Raw genomic sequence first — 18,385 nt, 5'->3', positions numbered from 1 at the left:
CTCTCTTGCTTATAATGAGATTAAAGGTTTCCGGAGCGCTGTTGCTGATAAGGATGCTGAGATTAGTCGGCTCCGGGACCAAATAATTGAGAAGGATAACTCTTTGTCCGGGTTGAACAAGAATCTGAACGAAGTGACTATCCGGGCTGATAAAGCGGAGAGGGAGGTTTCTGATTTAAAATCCGAATTGGCAGAGCTCCGGAGGCAAATGTCAGCTGTTCGTCCGGAGGCTGAGGTTATTGAAGAATTTAAAAGATCTGAGGAGTACGATAGAGCTCTTGCCAATGCTGGTGCTCCGGAGATAGCTCGATGCTGGTTGGTTGCTGAGAAGCATATCAAGACGAATCCGGAGGCTGATTGGGATAGTTTCGTATCTGAGTTTATCAAAGCCAAGGAAGATATTGAACTTGGGCTAGGTGAACCGGAGCCGTTCGACGGTCCTTGCCCCAGTTTCCTGCCTCCCAATGCTCCGGAGTCCTGATATATATTTTATTTGTAAAACTGCTACTGCTACTGATTTGAGACTTGATAATATTTGGTTCTTGTAGTACTTTGGTCCGGGCTTGTTTGAGGCCGTTGAATTTGTAATGAATGCTTTCCTTGACGCTATTTTACTTTGTTTCTGTAGTTTGTTTTTGCCTTAGAATATTTTCCAAGTAGATTTTTGCTCTAGTCCTGACTAATAGCTTGTCCGGACTAGTGGCTGCTTTTAGTTAGAAAATTAATTCTAAGTAAAAATTGGTTGCTCTAGTCCTGACCAACGGATTGTCCGGACTAGTGGTTGCTTAGGGATTTAATTCTAATAGAATTTGGTTGCTCTAGTCCAGACCAATAGCTTGTCCGGACTAGTGGTTGCTTAGAGATTTAATTTTAATAGAATTTGGTTGCTCTAGTCCAGACCAATAGTTTGTCCGGACTAGTGATTGTTTTAATTTTGAAAATTAATTCTAAGTAAAAGTTGGTTGCTCTAGTCCTGACTAATAGCTTGTCAGGACTAGTGGCTGCTTTTAGTTAGAAGATTAATTCAAACTAAAAATTGGTTGCTCTAGTCCTGACCAACAGATTGTCTGGACTAGTGGTTGCTTAGAGATTTAATTCTAATAGAATTTGGTTGCTCTAGTCCAGACCAATAGTTTGTCCGGACTAGTGATTGTTTTAATTTTGAAAATTAATTCTAAGTAAAAGTTGGTTGCTCTAGTCCTGACTAATAGCTTGTCAGGACTAGTGGCTGCTTTTAGTTAGAAGATTAATTCAGACTAAAAATTGGTTGCTCTAGTCCTGACCAACAGATTGTCCGGACTAGTGGTTGCTTAGAGATTTAATTCTAATAGAATTTGGTTGCTCTAGTCCAGACCAATAGGTTGTCCGGACTAGTGATTGTTTTTGAAAAATATGCAAGTTTAAAGAGAAAGCTTTTCATTGATCATTCATACAATATAGAAGGAGAAACATTTTGGTTGCTTGCCCTATTGGCTACAAGTTTTTTGGTTGCTTTGTTTGCTTCACTACTGGTAGAATTTCCTTAGCCTTAGTCCATGCCAAGTGTTTGGGACTTCTGAGCCATCCATGTTGAGGAGCTTGTAGGTTCCTGGCCTGAGGACTTCTTTGATCTTGTATGGTCCTTCCCATTTGGGCATTAACTTTCCGGTGTTTGTGGGATCTGATGCTTCAGTGTCTCGAAGGACTAAGTCTCCAACTTGGAAGTTTTTGACTCTTGACTTCTTACTGAAGTGCTCTCTTGTTTTCTCCTTGTATTTTTCCATCCTTTGTACAGCTTGGTCCCGGACCTCATCAATTAGTTCCATGTTTGTTTTGAGTCCTTCTTCGTTTGCTTCTTCTTCAAAGTTTATTGCTCTGTGTGAAGGAGAGCCCACTTCAATAGGCAGCATTGCTTCTGTTCCATAAGCTAGTTTGAATGGAGTTTCTCCTGTGCTTGTCCTTGGGCTTGTTCTGTAGGACCAAAGTACGCTTGGTAGTTCTTCTGGCCACTTACTTTTGCTTTCTTTGAGTCTTTTCTCGATACCTCGGAGCAGGATTCTATTCGTTACTTCTACTTGGCCATTTTCTTGGGGATATGCCACTGATGATTTTTTGTGCTTGATCCCGCGCTCTTGTAGGTAGGACTCGAACTCTGATCCAATGAATTGAGGTCCGTTGTCTGATACTAGGACTCGTGGTATCCCGAACCTCATCAAAATGTTGTTCATAAACCTTATGCAGTCTTGCTGATTTATTGTCCTCATTGCTTTTGCTTCAACCCATTTTGTCATGTAATCAATAGAGACTAGTAGGTACCTTAGATCTCCTTTTGCTCGAGGGAATGGTCCCATGATATTAATACCCCAAACAGCGAAGGGGATAGGTGACAGGACTGAGGATGGTAGGACTGGGCTTATTCGGGATACATTGCTGAAGAGTTGGCACTCCTTGCACTTCTTGACGAATTGTATTGTATCCTGATGAATTGTTGGCCAGTAGTAGCCTTATCTTATGATCTTATGAGCTAGGGCTTTTGCAGACATGTGGTCTCCGCATATTCCTTCATGCACTTCTGCCAAGCAGTACTTTGCTTCTTCTGGGCCAATGCACTTCAGGGTAGGAGATGAGAAGGTCCTGCGGTAGAGTACTCCTTCTTCGAGGAAGAACTTGGCTGCTTTTGCTTTCAATCTTTGAGCTTTTCCTTTATCTTCTGGGAGTTCCCCTTTGTCCAAGTAGTCTATGAAGGGAGTCATCCAATTTTGAGTGTTTTCTATTTCCAAGACCTCTCCGGATTCAATTGATGGTTTGTGGAGGTCTTCGAAGTAGACTGAGCAGTCTAGGTCTGATGAATTCCGGACTAATTTGGATAGGATATCCGCTTCTTCATTTTCTTCTCGGCATATTTGGAGTATTTGGTGGCTTGGGATTGAAGCTAAATAGCTCTGAACCAGTGCTTGGTACTTCGCCAGAGTAGGGTCCTTTGCTATGTATTCTCCGTTTGTTTGTTTGACCACTATCTGGGAGTCGCTGTAAATTTGTAAGTCCTGGACCCTTAGAGTCCGGGAGAGCTTTAGTCCTGCGATCAGCGCCTCATATTCTGCTTGGTTGTTTGTTGCCGGGAAGTTGAAGGATATAGCTGTCTGAATCTTGAATCCTTCTGAGCTCCTGACTATGAGTCCGGCTCCTGACCTCTCGGTTGTTGAAGAACCATCTACTTTTAAGGTCCAGGCTCCCGGACTAATTTCCTTTTTTGGCTCCTGATCCATGTCCATTGGTTCTTGGTCTTCTTCTGGGAAGTTGCATTCGATTATGAAATCTGCAAGAACTTGAGCTTTGATTGCAGTCCTGGGAATGAAGCTTAGGTTGAACTGGCTCAATTCCACAGCCCAATTAACAAGTCTTCCCGAGATTTCTGGCTTGTGGAGTATTTTTCTTAGTGGTTGATTTGTTACTACTTTGATCTCCCTCCCTTGGAAGTAGTGTCTGAGTTTTCTTGATGTTGTAACCAAAGCAAAAGCAAACTTCTCCAATCTTGGGTATCTTGTTTCTGAATCTTTTAGGACTTGGCTTACGTAGTAGACTGGTTGCTGTGTTCCCTTTTCTTCCCTGATCAGGGCAGCTCCTACGACTTGTGCTCCTGCTGATAAGTATAAGTAGAGAGGCTCTTCTGGCTTGGCTTTAGTTAGGACTGGTGGCTGAGAGAGGTAAGTTTTGATTTCCTCGAATGCTTTCTGGCACTCTGGGCTCCAGTTTACCTCTTTCTTGTTGGTTGCTCCTTTGAGTAGATCAAAGAAAGGTAAGCACCTCTCTGCTAGTTTTGAGACAAATCTCCTGAGTGCTGCTAGTGATCCTGCTAGCTTCTGCATATTTTTTTGTGTCCTGGGAGCTTTCATCTCCTGGATTGCTTTTATTTTCTCCGGATTGGCTTCTATGCCTCTGCTGCTGATCATGAACCCTAGGAACTTCCCTGCTCCTACTCCGAAGGTGCATTTCTCCGGGTTTAGCTTTAGTTGGTTCTTCCTTAGATTTTCAAAGCATTCCTTCAGATCTTCCACATGCCCTTGTATAGTTGTTGATTTAGAAATCATGTCATCGACATAGCATTCCAAGTTTCTCCCAATCTGGGACTTGAATATCTTATTCATGGCTCTTTGGTAAGTGGATCCTGCGCTGGTAAGCCCGAAGGGTAGCATCACATAAGCGTAGACTGCTCTGTGAGTTATGAATGCTGTCTTAGGGATGTCCTTCGGGTTCATCTTTATTTGGTTGTATCCGGAGAAGGCGTCCATGAAACTTAGCATTACATGTCCTGAGGTGGCATCTATCAGCTGATCAATGTTTGGAAGGGGATACGGGTCCTTCGGGCATGCATTATTTAGGTCAGTGTAGTCCACGCACATTCTCCATTTGCCGTTGGACTTCTTAACCATGACCATGTTAGCTAGCCACTCCGGATATTTGATCTCTTTGATGATTCCTGCTTTGAGTAGCTTTTCTACTTCTTCGTCAATGGCTCTCTGCCTCTCTGGAGCAAAGTTTCTTCTCCTCTGCTTTACTGGTTTTTTGTTGGGGTTGACATCCAAGCTGTGCATTGCTATGGACTCATGTAGTCCTGGCATGTCCCTTGGACTCCAGGCAAAAACATCTTTATACTCCCGGAGCAGGGAAACTAATCTCTCCTTGAAGGACTCCTCGAGTCCTGACCCAATCCTCACTTTTTTTCTTGAATTGGTTGCATCTACTTCGATTTCTTCTGTTTCGACTGCTGCTTCAATTTTTGCTTGTTCTTTGTTTGAGATCATTTGATGAATCCGGGCTTCAGAGTTCTTCTTTAGATAGTTGTTTGCTTTTTCAGGTTCTTCGGTTGCTTGCATGGTAGGACGAGGTTGGTCTAGGACTCGATTTGTCTTGTCCACTACCATGACTTGGTTGCTTGCCAGTTCTTCTGGACTTGTTTTGCTTGGTTCTTCCCTTGTCCGGGGTCTGTGCTTCTTCGTGCTTTGTTGCTTGCGAAGGACCGTAGCCTTCCTCTTGTTATCTTGATGGGTTTCTGCCATAACTAACCCCTGGTTGTAGCATGTTTCAGCAACTTCGTAATCTCCTTTAATCTCCCCGACTCCCGTCGGGGTTGGGAACTTAATCTTGAGATGGGAGATTGAAGTTATTGCTTGCATCATGGTCAGAGCTGATCTGCCAATAATTCCGTTGTATGAGGAAGGAGCGTTGATCACATAAAATTTGATGACATGAGTCACTTGGTTAGGAGCAGATCCAAAAATGACTGGCAGATACAAAGTTCCTTGGATCGGGACTAAGTTGTGGCCGAAGCCATAGAGTGGGTCTTCTCGACATTCATTTGAGCGGACGCTCCCTAACTGCATTCTATCCACTGTGTGCTTGAATAGAATATTTACTGAGGAGCCATTGTCTATGAGCATTCTTCTTACTTCATTATCAAAGATGTCCAGAGTGACAACCAAAGCTGCATTGTGATGAGGGTTGACTCCTTCATAGTCCTTGCTGCTGAAGGATATCACCAGGTCTGGGAGCGATTGGATTGAGAGTACTTCTTCGCCGAAGCCCGGGCTCCCGGGTGGGGAGTAGGATCCGCCTAGGACCACATTGACTATATTCTTTCCTTTCTTCTGTGCTTCTCCTCTGCTGTTGTCCCGAACTAAGTACTTGTTCATATTCCCCTTTTTCACTTGGTCCTCAATGAAGTACTTTAGTGATAAGCAATTCTCGGTTTTGTGGCCATGGGTCTCGTGATAATCACATTGCCTATTGTAGGGCCTACTCTCCGGAGGAGTTTGCATTGGCTTCGGAGGATAATAGAAAGGCTTTTCTTTGACTTCTTTCAAGATTTCTTCCCGGGTCATGTTGAGAGGAGTCCAGTCCGGCTCCTGCTTCGGCTCCCGAGCTTGCTTCACGGGTCCTGGGTCGCTGTTCGACTCCTGCTTAGGACCAAGTCTTTGGAAAACCGGGTTTGCTTGTCTTTCTTGGCTTTGGTTGCTTTGCTTGAATTTCTTGTCCTGATGGTAACCTCCTTTCGGTCGGTCATCAGATCAGTGTTTTTATTCCTGAACCCTCCATTCCGGGTCATTCTCATTGCTTGGAGCACGTCTGTTTCCTTAATGAATCTGGCGGCCATGGAATAAGCTGCTGCCAGACTTTGCGGCTCCTTATTGACTAGCTCCACAATATACCTTTCGTTGTGCTCTGGGTCCAGATTTCTTCTAAAAATGCTTAAAGCTTCCCTCTCATCCAGATTTGAAACTTTATTGATTGCTTCCTGGAACCGGCGCATGTATGCAGATAGGGATTCATTGTCGTGCTGCCGGTTGTCTCCAGGTGACACATGTGCATTTCGTGCGTTTTGTTCGCCCGAAATCTCCTGAGGAAAAAGGCTCGAAATTCCTTCCAGGAATGGATGCTGCGGGAGGGGATTCTGCTGAACCATCTCTGGGCCCCTCCCTTAAGTGTTGAAGCGAAGAACCTTGATTTCGTCAAGTCATTGTAGTAGTATATCTGCGCTATCTGTTCAAAGTAGTTCAAGTGCTCCTCCGGGTCTCCCAGACCATCAAAGGAGTCAAAGTTGTAATGTTTCAAGTCCCGCTGCCGGGGGATAGCTTCTAAGGAGTAGCTGAAAGGAGTGAGTGTTTCTCCAATCTCCACTCCTGAGTCTCTGTCCATCTTCCTCTGCAATTCATAGATCATGTCTTTTAGGTCCTTCTGCTTCTCTTCTTCTTCATCATCAGAAATCAGCTCCGGAGTGGGGTCTCTCCGGGTTCTTTTGCTCCTAGGCTTGGTCAACAGCTTCTCTTCTTCTAATTGTATTCTCTTTTGGATCTTTAGCTCGAGCTTTGCTTCTTCTTCTTTCCTGATTTGCTCCCGGACTTCTTCCAACTTTCTCTGTTTAGCAGCTTCTGCTTCTTTTTTGCCTTGATCTTTTTTGCTTTTCTTCCCCTTGGCTCCAATGCGGTCGAACACCGACCTCTTTGATTGCTGGGAGTCCCCGGATTCCTCCGGCTCCTCCTCTAGTTCTGCCTCTTCTTGGAGGCGGGTCTGCTCCTGTCTGTATAGTCTGATTGCTTCTGCTAGTTCATCGCTTGTGAGGTTAGCCATGTGCTCTTCGGCTACCGGGACATTTGTGTACTTGTACTGATTGAGCTCTATGAGGGTTCGGGCATCCCTTGTGTTTACAATTCTCTCCACTACGGGAGTGTGTAGTGGTTGCTCCTGGAATGTTTCTCTCTCGGCCCCTGGGTCGAGAGCCTGGGAGTGGTCCGGCTCCTGGACCTGAGCACTAGCAGATGGCCTCCCAGAGGTATTCTTTCCTGGTCTTGCCATTTCTCAACAGCACCAACAACAAATGATAACAATATGGCACAGAGAATATCGGTCTAAGGTTGCTTTATGAAATTTGCAGAAACTACCCAAAATAACAACAAATACTAGCAAATAGCTTCCTGGGAGCAGTTCAAACGATTTTATGGGACTATTCAACGATGAAGTACAACGCAAAGTTATATTCAAACTAGAACAATAACGATTAAAACTAACGATAGCTCACACAAACGTGGCTTAACCAACAAAACGGGCTCACACAAACGTGGCCTAAAGTAACGAGCGCATACAAACGTGGCCGATATGAGCAACATTCATGTTTACGGAAAGGGTTGGTTGCTTGAGTTCTTACAAGTTTGAATAAATGGACTCTTTGAAGAGTTTGCTGATGAAGGTGAATCCAGGGGCACCGAGACCCAAGGATGGAGAGCCCCTCCTTCTAGCGCCAAATGATAACTCCTGGTGGCGGGGCTGCTCCTTCGACACCGCCCTGGATCCTTCGCCGCTGTAGAGGTGTAGCTGTGGTTGGGTTCCTACAAAACAACACCGGAAGGGGGGTTGGAGTCCCGCGGCGCCTCCGGCGTGAGAGTAAGAACTAGCTTTTTGGGAAGATGAGGATGAATATGAATGTACGGTGGCTGTGTGTGTATATGAGTGTGAAAGAATGATTAACCCCAAAACCTCACCTTCTTGGGCTATTTATAGCCCAAGGGTAGGGTTTTGGGGTTGGTACCTCTGAATCGTAGCCATTGATTCTGGGAGCGGAGGACACCTGGCGGGAGTGGATGCTTTACACGTGTCAGCGCGGGACTGGTTGAGGAGTGTTTTGAGGATCCTCTGACACGTGCCCTGATTATTCCCATGATTGATGTGTGACAGTTGTCCCCGTCACGTGCTCGGGCCAACGTCTCACGTGCTGGGGTCTATCAGGGTTCTGCTTGCGGGACTGAGCTTGTTAGGAGTGGTGCCGTGCGGGACTACCCCTCCCAAGAGCCGCATGGAGTTAGGGGCCTAAGAGTAGGCCTCCTAAGAGCTGTATGGAGTTAGAGCTTAGGAGTAGGCCTCCCAGGAGCTGTATGGAGTTAGGCGCTTAGGAGTAGGCCTCCCAGGAGCTGTATGGAGTTAGGCGCTTAGGAGTAGGCCTCCCAGGAGCTGTATGGAGTTAGGCGCTTAGGAGTAGGCCTACCAGGAGCTGTATGTACTATCAGTATGTACTATCATGAACTGCATATGATTATCCAATAGCCCAATATAAATATTTACATAATTAAGAATTTGAACAAAATTAGCCGAAAATCATATCTTCTAGCTTCATAATTTGAACAAACTAAGCCTGTAACCAAACTTGTCAATCTAGAAGTAACCAAGTTTGATGCGATCAATTTAGCAAAAAAAAATTATGGGATCAACAAAAAATAAATATGGTAAAGAATTGCTACTTCTCTTCTATATATATAATAGGAGAACAAGGGTATAATTTAAAGTCTCATCGAAAAGACTAAATTACCACTATTTTTAATATTTATATAAAAGATGTGGTTTGTGAGAATCAAACTCAAGTTATTTCATTCAACTATACTACCTCTTACCACTCCACCATATTGTCACATGTGCTTTTTATCATACACATAATATGTAAGTGTACAAAATGAATATTTTATTTAACTTTAAAGATACTTACTTGAATTCCGCAAAAAAAGGATTGTTAGTTGAATATTTGTACAGTTAATTTTAAAGAATTGAATTCCAGATATAAAATTAGGCATAGTACATAAATGGATTATTATCTTATTTATTAATAATTTTTTAGTTTGAAAATATGTCTCATATATTTTTAACATATTTTATTATAAAAAGTAATTAAAATGTACATATATAATTTTTTAAAAAATATTGAATATAGAATCGCTTATATATAAATAATCTATATCGGTATTACATATTTAGATAAGTTCGAATTATAATGAGTAAATGCATTTTAGCACTTAACCCATTGTTCAAAAAAATACTCGAAATTTGACTACATGACCCGGCCGAAAAACATCGTCACATTCTACGTTTAGTAAATTTAAATTACAAGCTCAGCGAGAATATCTTACCAATAATGTGAATTTTTTTAATATTTTATATTAATATAAATTAATGTGTTTGAGGTCTTTATAGGATCAAGTCAGTTGATTATTTATATTAAAATTACTAACTTCACTGGTAATGCATTATTATTTTTGGGATTTGTCCCAATTTTAAGAATATTTGAAATGAGATTTCACTGGATTTGTTAAAACTATGATTATATATTAAATCGATTTATTTTTCATTTTTCACTTAAAAAAAACTAACTTTTTAAAAAGAATTCTTTTAGGTCAACAATATTCATTGATCAAGATAATATTGTACAAATGTTTTGAATTATTTTAATGTTTTGAATTATTCAAATAAAAGTTATATATATACTATATTGTAGCATTTGATTCAATGCATTTTATATTATTTAAGAAAAAAACATATATTGTTCAATAATTTGAAGGAATTAACCAGTTCAACTGATTTTTATAAAACTTTATCGAACTGAAATTTTTTAATTTTAGAAGAATTGTATAAAACGTTATCAAATCATTATATGAAGAAATATTAAAGTCGTAATGAAAGAAACTTAAAAACGGTTTAAATAACGATATAAATACAATTTTTCTTTCGAATTCTTAAAAAAATCATGAATATCAATAATAAGTCTTAAAAATATATAATTAATTTTAATGTTACAACCATGATTGATACCCGATTGCGTAAAAAATAGATATACATTGTTTGTCAATGATAATGTGAATACCATATATAAATTGTAGCAATTTATTTCTTACATAATTTTAATTTTTGAATAATTATAAATGCATGTTATTTAAGTAATCAATTATCTCACTAGATGTTAATAATGATTATACATGTACATAAATCAGATATTTAGCATATAAATAATTGAAACCATCATAATTTACTAAGAGATGTAACATACAATAATTTACATGCTAACACACACACATACATATAACTTAATCTTACTTTGTTAACAGTAGTGTAAATAAAAAACTAACATTTTACGATACATACATTAGTTGAATTTCAAAAACTAATATTTTTCATTAAATCAACTTTAATATTAACAATAATATAAATTTTACATTATTGTATATTATGATTGCAAGTCATTCTGACTTCAGTTATGCATTTTTTTTCTTATTAAACTGAGTAAGTTAATTGTAAGTTAGTAGTTAACTCAATAATAATATAAAGCAGTACATATAGTTTATTTGAATAAAATTCAAGATTTTGGTCAACTCTGTATTCAACATATATGTTAATTTGTAACTTTTTATTTGTAAACATACTAACGGCATTCTACAGATTAAGTTTAATCGTTTCGTTTTAAACGTACACGTACTACCCTATTTATATTCATTTATTAAATATAAAATAACGGGTAAAAAAATTTAATATAATAATAGTTGAGGGGATATTCACTCATAAAAGTGAGGAAGAATTCGAAACTCCTAATGTTATAGAGGGACACATGGAGCTTGTTGGAGATAAATTTTATCTCCATTTTTTCAAAATTTGACTCAAGGGCCTATATACGGATATTGTTGGAGTTGCTCTACAAACATTATAATTGCATGATGTATAAAAAAACTTTAAAAAATTACTCGTGTAAGACACGGGTTATTATGCTAGTTAAAAGATGAAAGCATGACAAGCAATTTATTATAAGACAACAAAAAAAACATAACCCAATCATGTACTTATCAGTAAGATAATCACATGTGTCATGCCTACTTATTGAAGTTGAGATAAAACAAATTTCTGTCAAAAAAATCATGTTAGAAAATTAGGAATTGGAATAGGATAATTGAATTTATAAAAACTAATAGAAGAGTACGTACGTGTTTAAAGACAAGATTACTTGTACCCTGCAACTCTCAAGATTGCACGATCCATTTCCAAATGAAGTCGATTTCGATAAGTACTAGTAATAGTCTAATACACAAGTTTTTCATCGATCGAGAGAAAGGGCTCATGAAAGTTTTGTACCGCTACCGATCTCAAAATAAAGAATATCACGGGAATAAGGGGCTAGGCGGTTATATATATTTTTGGCTAAACTCGAGAATAAAGTCTAATCCCATGATTTGTGTCCGATAATTTTGCTTTCGAAAAATTTAAGCGAGACTTCTCTTTTCTTAAAAGCGGGAACAATTTTTGGCCAAGTGAAACTTTATAGTTTATACTCTTTACAAATTTACTAGCACCTCTAGTAAGTCAAAACTTTAAGTCTCAATTTTAATATTGTATTAATAATTTTAAATAATTATAAGTATATAGTAATAAATATTAAATATAGACATATATGAATTATGAAAGGCAAATCTTTAATTTACATTAAAGTAAAAAATTACATAATATTACAAAAAATTGTGCTACACATTTGTTTTAAGTTAAAAAATTTAATTAGTATAAACAAATAATGCAAGAGCGCTATTATCGTGCCGATAAATTATTTTTAGTTGAGATTTAATATCACATAATAAGCCTAAATAACATATTTGAATAGAATTCAATTATCTTCGATTCTGTTACAGGAATTAAGAATTAACTAATAAACAGTTGTGTGTTTTAACTAGTATAAAATATGAAATCATTTTTTATAAACTTTTATAAGATATTTAGTATTACTCTTTATAAACTTAGATTTGTGTACTTGAAACTTTATTCTTAAATTACAGGGGTCACTTCTAACTGTATCGAGAATATATGAGGGTGAAAAACCAAAATACCCACCATTTGGGGAGATTTGCCCAAAATACTCACCAGCGGGAAAACCGTCCAAAATACCCACTGAATACGCATTACCATCATGCGTATTCTATTTTTTAAAAAAATACAAAGAATACGCATGTGAGACATGCGTAATCACTCAGAGACATGCGTATTCTTTGTATTTTTTTTAAAAAAATAGAATACGCATTTGTAACATGCGTATTTATTGGGTATTTTGGGCGATTTTTCCGCCGGTGGGTATTTTGGGCACTTGAAGCTGGAAAGTGGTGTATTTTGGGTATTCTTTCAATATATGACACGATACGAAAATGTAAAAAAATTGTAGTGTTTATATATACATTTTGAGTATATAACACGAAAATGTACAATCAAAATTTGATATCGGTTTTGTAAATATTCATGAGCTACAGGATCAGGAAAAGACACGTATTATAGGAAATAAATATTTTAAATATTAATATTACAATAAATATATGTATATTCATTTTTAGAATATTACATGATTTTATAATATTCCAAGAAAATATGATTGAAACTATAAAATTTATGATTTTTCTATCATGTCTCCTAATATATTAGAAACTCGGTTGTCAATTTTTTGTTGAATTTTTACTAGTACATACCGATATCACGCTAACACATAAATTGTACTAATTAAAATAAGTAAAACTTTTTTGATTAATGATTAGTGTGTAATCATCAGTGCACTAGATATATCCATAAATTTATTTTGTAAAACTTTTAGCTAATTTTGTTTATTTATATATAATTTTACACAAAACACGACACGACAAGAAAGTTACACCAAAATACATGAATTATTTTATAGTTATCATTCAGATATAAGAAAATATACAACACGGAATTACACAACATCGGTAAATTGTCAGGCTTACATCACACCCATCAACTAGCCTTAAACCAATACACCTTCCAAAAAAATTGAGGTCTAATGAAATTTTAAAATCAAACTAATTCATATATATATATAAATAAAATTTATATTAAATATTAATTAGGTTTAATTTCCAAAATTATGAAATTATAAATGAATAATTTAATTTATGGTCAAATTTAAGAGTGTTTGCTAGAAAGGTTATATCCGCACCATATTTTTTGAAAATAAAAAATCGATCATAAATTATGTACACGATTTATATTGTCAGAGTTCCTAAAAGCAGGGGAGTCCGGTCAAAAAACAGAGGAGTTCCTAGTGTACATTCTAAGTTCATATATTAGTGGAAAAGGACTCATGCTTCATTTGATTCTATATTTTCTAAAAGGAAGTACCGTCAAGTTCTATTTAATTTATTTTTAAATTCAAATAAAATATAACTTAAACTAGATGTACTTATGAGATTTACTATTTTACATTTTAACTTTGACTTACAAAGTTTATTGTCAAACATTTGAACTAAACAAACTATACTAATATATTTAACAATATATTTAAAATATATAATATATAACATGTTAATTTCTATTTAAATTATGAAAAGAATATTTTTTTTAATAGCAAACTAGTTGACATATGAATACTAATATAATAATAACAGAGTAAGAAATGAGTGCAAAAAATGTCGGTCACTAATGTAAATTATATACAAGATGATAGGGGAAAAACACAATTGTATAAGGAAGAAAAAAACTCAATAATAAGAAACATTATATATTTATGGCTATTACAAAACAATAAACTAGGATATTTCCGTTTGAGGACATATTCAAGATCAACATGAAAATATTTTTTTTGAAAAAAGAGAAAAATATTACTGAAAAAAGGGGCCCTTAACGTATTTTAACGACAAAAATCAAAATCATATGTTTGTTATGTACAACCTATTTGTGAATGACTTTTGCTTAGCACAACTTTTTAAGTTCACAACCTTTTGCCTTTCCAAGCTTTACATCTCCCAAACTTTTGGCTTTTTATTATCTTATAACCTATGATTAGATGGCCTATATAAATGTTTGTTTGTACATTGTTTACATATATGAATAAGATGAAGATTGTCCTCTCCAAAGTTTCTCTCTAGTTTCTAGTATATCTATTATATAAATATAACACGTTATCAGCACGACATTCTTATATTTAGCGTTTCTGTTTTTCTGGTGGCCGGGAGTCGATCTTTTAAGGTACTTTATCTCCTTACTTCTTGTAACATGAAGTGCATGCTAATACTAAATGTTCTGAGCACACATGCTGGTACTGGGTAGGCATCCTGCGCCATAAGTTTCATGTTCTTTATATGACGGCTCACTTGTTTTCTGTAATGCATATGTAATTACTTGTCCTTAGCATACAAATACATGAAATGTGCGCCATGGTTTTCTTGGCTTGTGAATCACAAGTGACATGTGGTGGTGTAGCTTTTAAACTTGTTCATTTAATTTTCTGTATATATATTTTGGGGTCTTCCTTTTGCTTTTGACTACCAGAACCTACTGTCTTTTCCTTTAGTTGGTGGAGTTGGATTTAGATTTGGTAACTCATTCACTCTTATGTTTGTACTATGGACTCAACGATTGTGGTTCCTGCAGTTTTTATAGTCTTATTATTTCCTATTATTTTCTAACCGTGTTATGATAATTAAGATGAATATATAATTTTATTATATGTTCTGTGTAAAATATTTTATTCCCCTTATTTATTAGTGTTCTTATCATCTTTGTTATAATTTACTATTGTTTCATATGATTTTTCTTTTAAAAATAATTGTTTTAAATATTTGTGATTAAAAAAAAATGTATTTGTAATAGATTAATGTGCACATACTTGTCCCGTATTTTTCTGAATCAAGTGTATAACATATTTTTAGTATGTACATTATGTTTACTTGGTAATATATTTTAGTGACATGTTTGATCCTTTTATACCATGCATATAAATTATGGTGTATTTTTAAATATTAAACCGGGGTTTATTAAAATTGTTATCCTCTTATTTTGATCTTTTCCTGCATAATATACCTTGTACGTAGCTTTTGCCATGTTAAAGATTTTATTTATATTCAATTGATATGCCTATTTTTAAACTTATAAACGCATTTGGTTGTCAAATTTTTGTTATTTTGTGAATATATGCTTACTTCTTAATAGCAATGGCTCGTGTATGAATGTGTATTCTTTTATACGTGTTTGCTTTCATGAATTTAATTTAATTATATTTTTGTAGAAAGAAAAATGTCAAATCTCACGAAACTTGAATTCAACGCACTTGATATCACCGGAAATAATTATTTAACGTGGATTCTTGATGCTGAAATCCATCTTAATGCTATGGGTCTTGGAGACACCATAAAGGAAGGAAATGTGAAAACTGAGCAAGAAAAGGCAAAAGCCATGATATTCCTTCGACATCACCTTCATGAAGGCTTGAAATTGAATACTTGACTGTTAAGGATCTGTTAAACCTTTGGTATGATCTAAAAGAGAGATATGATCATCAAAAAACTGTGATACTCCCTAAGGCTCGCTATGATTGGCTACACTTGCGCTTGCAAGATTATAAAAGTGTAAGAGAGTACAATTCAGCAATGTTCAAAATCGCTTCTCAACTGAAATTATGCGGTGAAAATGTAACCGACAAAGATATGTTGGAAAAGACTTATTCCACTTTTCATGCCAACAATATGCTCCTGCAGCAGCAATATTGTGAACGGGGGTTCACGAAATATTCTGAACTTATTTCTGTCCTGCTTCTTGCTGAGCAAAATAATGAACTTTTGATGAAAAATCATCAAGCTCGTCCAACTGGTTCCACACCATTCTCCGAAGTGAATACTGTTTCTAATAATGATTTTGGACGAGGACGTGGATTTGGACGAGGCCGTGGACATGCCCGTGGACGTGGTTTTGGGCATGGTCGAGGTCATAAATATCAAAACTTCTCAAATTTTAAAAGGAACCCTCACCACCAGAAGTGGACAAAGAATGAGGAAACGCCTAAGGGAAATATGATAGGTCAAATGGTTGAAAGCATTCGTCATCGTTGTGGAATGAAAGGGCACTGGAGTAAAACATGTCGTACCTCCAAACACCTTGTTGATCTCTACCAAGCTTCTTTAAAAGGTGTTGAGACTAATTTTACTAAGCAACATGATCCTCTGGGTCTTTCCCAGCTTGAAACTCACCTTGGTGGAGATAATCATATTGATCCACTCAACTCTACTCACATGGAAGTGTCTGATTTCTTTGGAGATGACAATATGGAGGTGGCCAAATTTGTCGGTGATGATGCCAATTAAATAAAAGGCCCTGTTTTATTTTATTAAGTGTTTACGTATTTACGGATGAACTATAAACTTTTTGTTTGATATGTTGCTTAATTTCAAATCAATGGAATGTTATGAGATCTTTTATTTTCTAATTTTGCTTTATTTTTGTGAAGAACATGGCCAGCAGCCTCTCATCATATGTCATAAAAGATGAGGAATCACTTTGCTTAGCAGACAGTGCAACAACACACACAATCCTAAAAAATTAAAAATATTTTTCGTATCTAAAGTTAGCTAAGCTAATGTGAACACCATATCTGGTGTATCAGATCTTATTGATGGCTCTGGAAGAGCAAATATAGTGTTACCTAATGGAACACGACTTACTATTGATGATGCAATGTTTTCCATCAAATCAAAAAGAAATTTTTTGAGTTTCAAAGATATACGTAAAAATGGATATCATATAGAGACAACAAATGCAAATGATGAAGAATTTTTATATATCACATCAGTTGTCTCAGGGGTGAAGCAGCTAATTGAAAAGCTCCCCTCATATAAATCTGGATTGTATTACACCTTCATAAATCCAGTTGAATCATATATGATGGTGAACAAAAAATTAGAGGACCCAACTAATTTTATGATGTGGCATGATCGTTTAGGCCATCCGGGTTCAACAATGATGCGAAGAATTATAGAAAACTCAGATGGACATCCTCTCAAGAACAAAATTGTTTCTTTATCTAAAGATGTCCCTTGTATTTCTTGTTTTCAAGGAAAATTGATGACTAGACCATCTTCTGTTAAAGTTTCAATTGAATGCCCAAAATTCTTGGAGCGAATACAAGGAGATATATGTGGACCAATTACCCCATCTAGTGGGCCATTTCAGTACTTTATGGTACTCATTGATGCATCAACACGATGGTCGCATGTTAGTTTATTGTCCACTCGTAATGTTGCTTTTGCACGACTCCTTGCTCAAATAATTCGGTTAAGAGAACAATTCCCTGATCATAATATAAAGAAAATAAGATTGGACAATGCAGGGGAATTTATATCCCAATCTTTTAATGATTATTGTATGTCGATTGGGATTGAAGTGGAACATTTTGTTGCCCACGTACACACTCAAAATGGTTTGGCCGAATCTTTCATCAAAAGGCTACAACTGATTGCTAGACCTTTACTTATGAAAACGAATTTACCAAATTCTACTTGGGGACATGCGATTTTACATGCGGCTTCTTTGGTTCGATTACGACCGACCTCTTATCATCAATATTCCCCTATGCAACTTGTAAATGGTACAGAACCGAATGTCTCTCATTTAAGAGTTTTTGGGTGCGCAGTTTATGTTCCGATATCCCCTCCCCAACGAACAAAAATGGGACCCCAAAGAAGATTAGGGATATATGTTGGGTTTGACTCTCCCTCAATTATTAAATATCTGGAGCCCATGACTGGTGATTTATTCAAGGCAAGGTTTGCCGATTGTCAATTTGATGAGATAGTTTTTCCTGCATTAGGAGGAGATAAGATAAAATTTGAAAAAGAAAAGCAAGAAATTTTATGGAATGCAGCATCCCTGTCTCATTTAGATCATCGTACAAATCAATGTGAACTTGAAGTTCAAAAGATTATCCACCTACAAGAAGTCACAAATAGATTGCCTGATGCATTTACTGATGTCAAGAATGTGACAGAGTCACGCATACCAGCTGTTAATGTTCCTTGTAAAATTAAACTTCCTGAAGAAGATAATAAAATCATGCTAGCAAATGAGTCTAAAGCACGCCAGAAGCGTGGTAGACCTATTGGATCCAAGAATAACACTCCAAGAAAAACAAGGAAACTTGATAAGGAAGTTGGTACATCAAATGACATCATAGAATTGATCACTGAAGAGACGTCTTCTAAGGATGATCAAACACCTGAAATTGTTGACAATGAAGAGATCTCGATAAATTATGTCATTTCAGGAAAGAGGTGGAACAGAAAAGAAA

At 36.6% G+C, this 18,385-nt stretch overlaps 1 protein-coding gene across 1 annotated transcript; it reads left to right on the top strand.

The window, feature by feature from the left end:
* The first annotated feature begins 15,695 nt into the window (after positions 1-15,695).
* Positions 15,696-16,406, top strand: LOC141674640 (uncharacterized). Its single transcript, XM_074481351.1, has one exon. It carries the CDS (start codon positions 15,696-15,698, stop codon positions 16,404-16,406), a length of 711 nt encoding a protein of 236 aa, XP_074337452.1.
* The last annotated feature ends 1,979 nt before the right edge of the window (positions 16,407-18,385 follow it).

Source organism: Apium graveolens, chromosome 7 (genome assembly GCF_009905375.1).
Source record: "Apium graveolens cultivar Ventura chromosome 7, ASM990537v1, whole genome shotgun sequence".
NCBI classification, from domain to species: domain Eukaryota; kingdom Viridiplantae; phylum Streptophyta; class Magnoliopsida; order Apiales; family Apiaceae; genus Apium; species Apium graveolens.
Note: the sequence above shows the minus strand (reverse complement) of the source record. Positions and strands in the feature narration are given on the sequence as shown.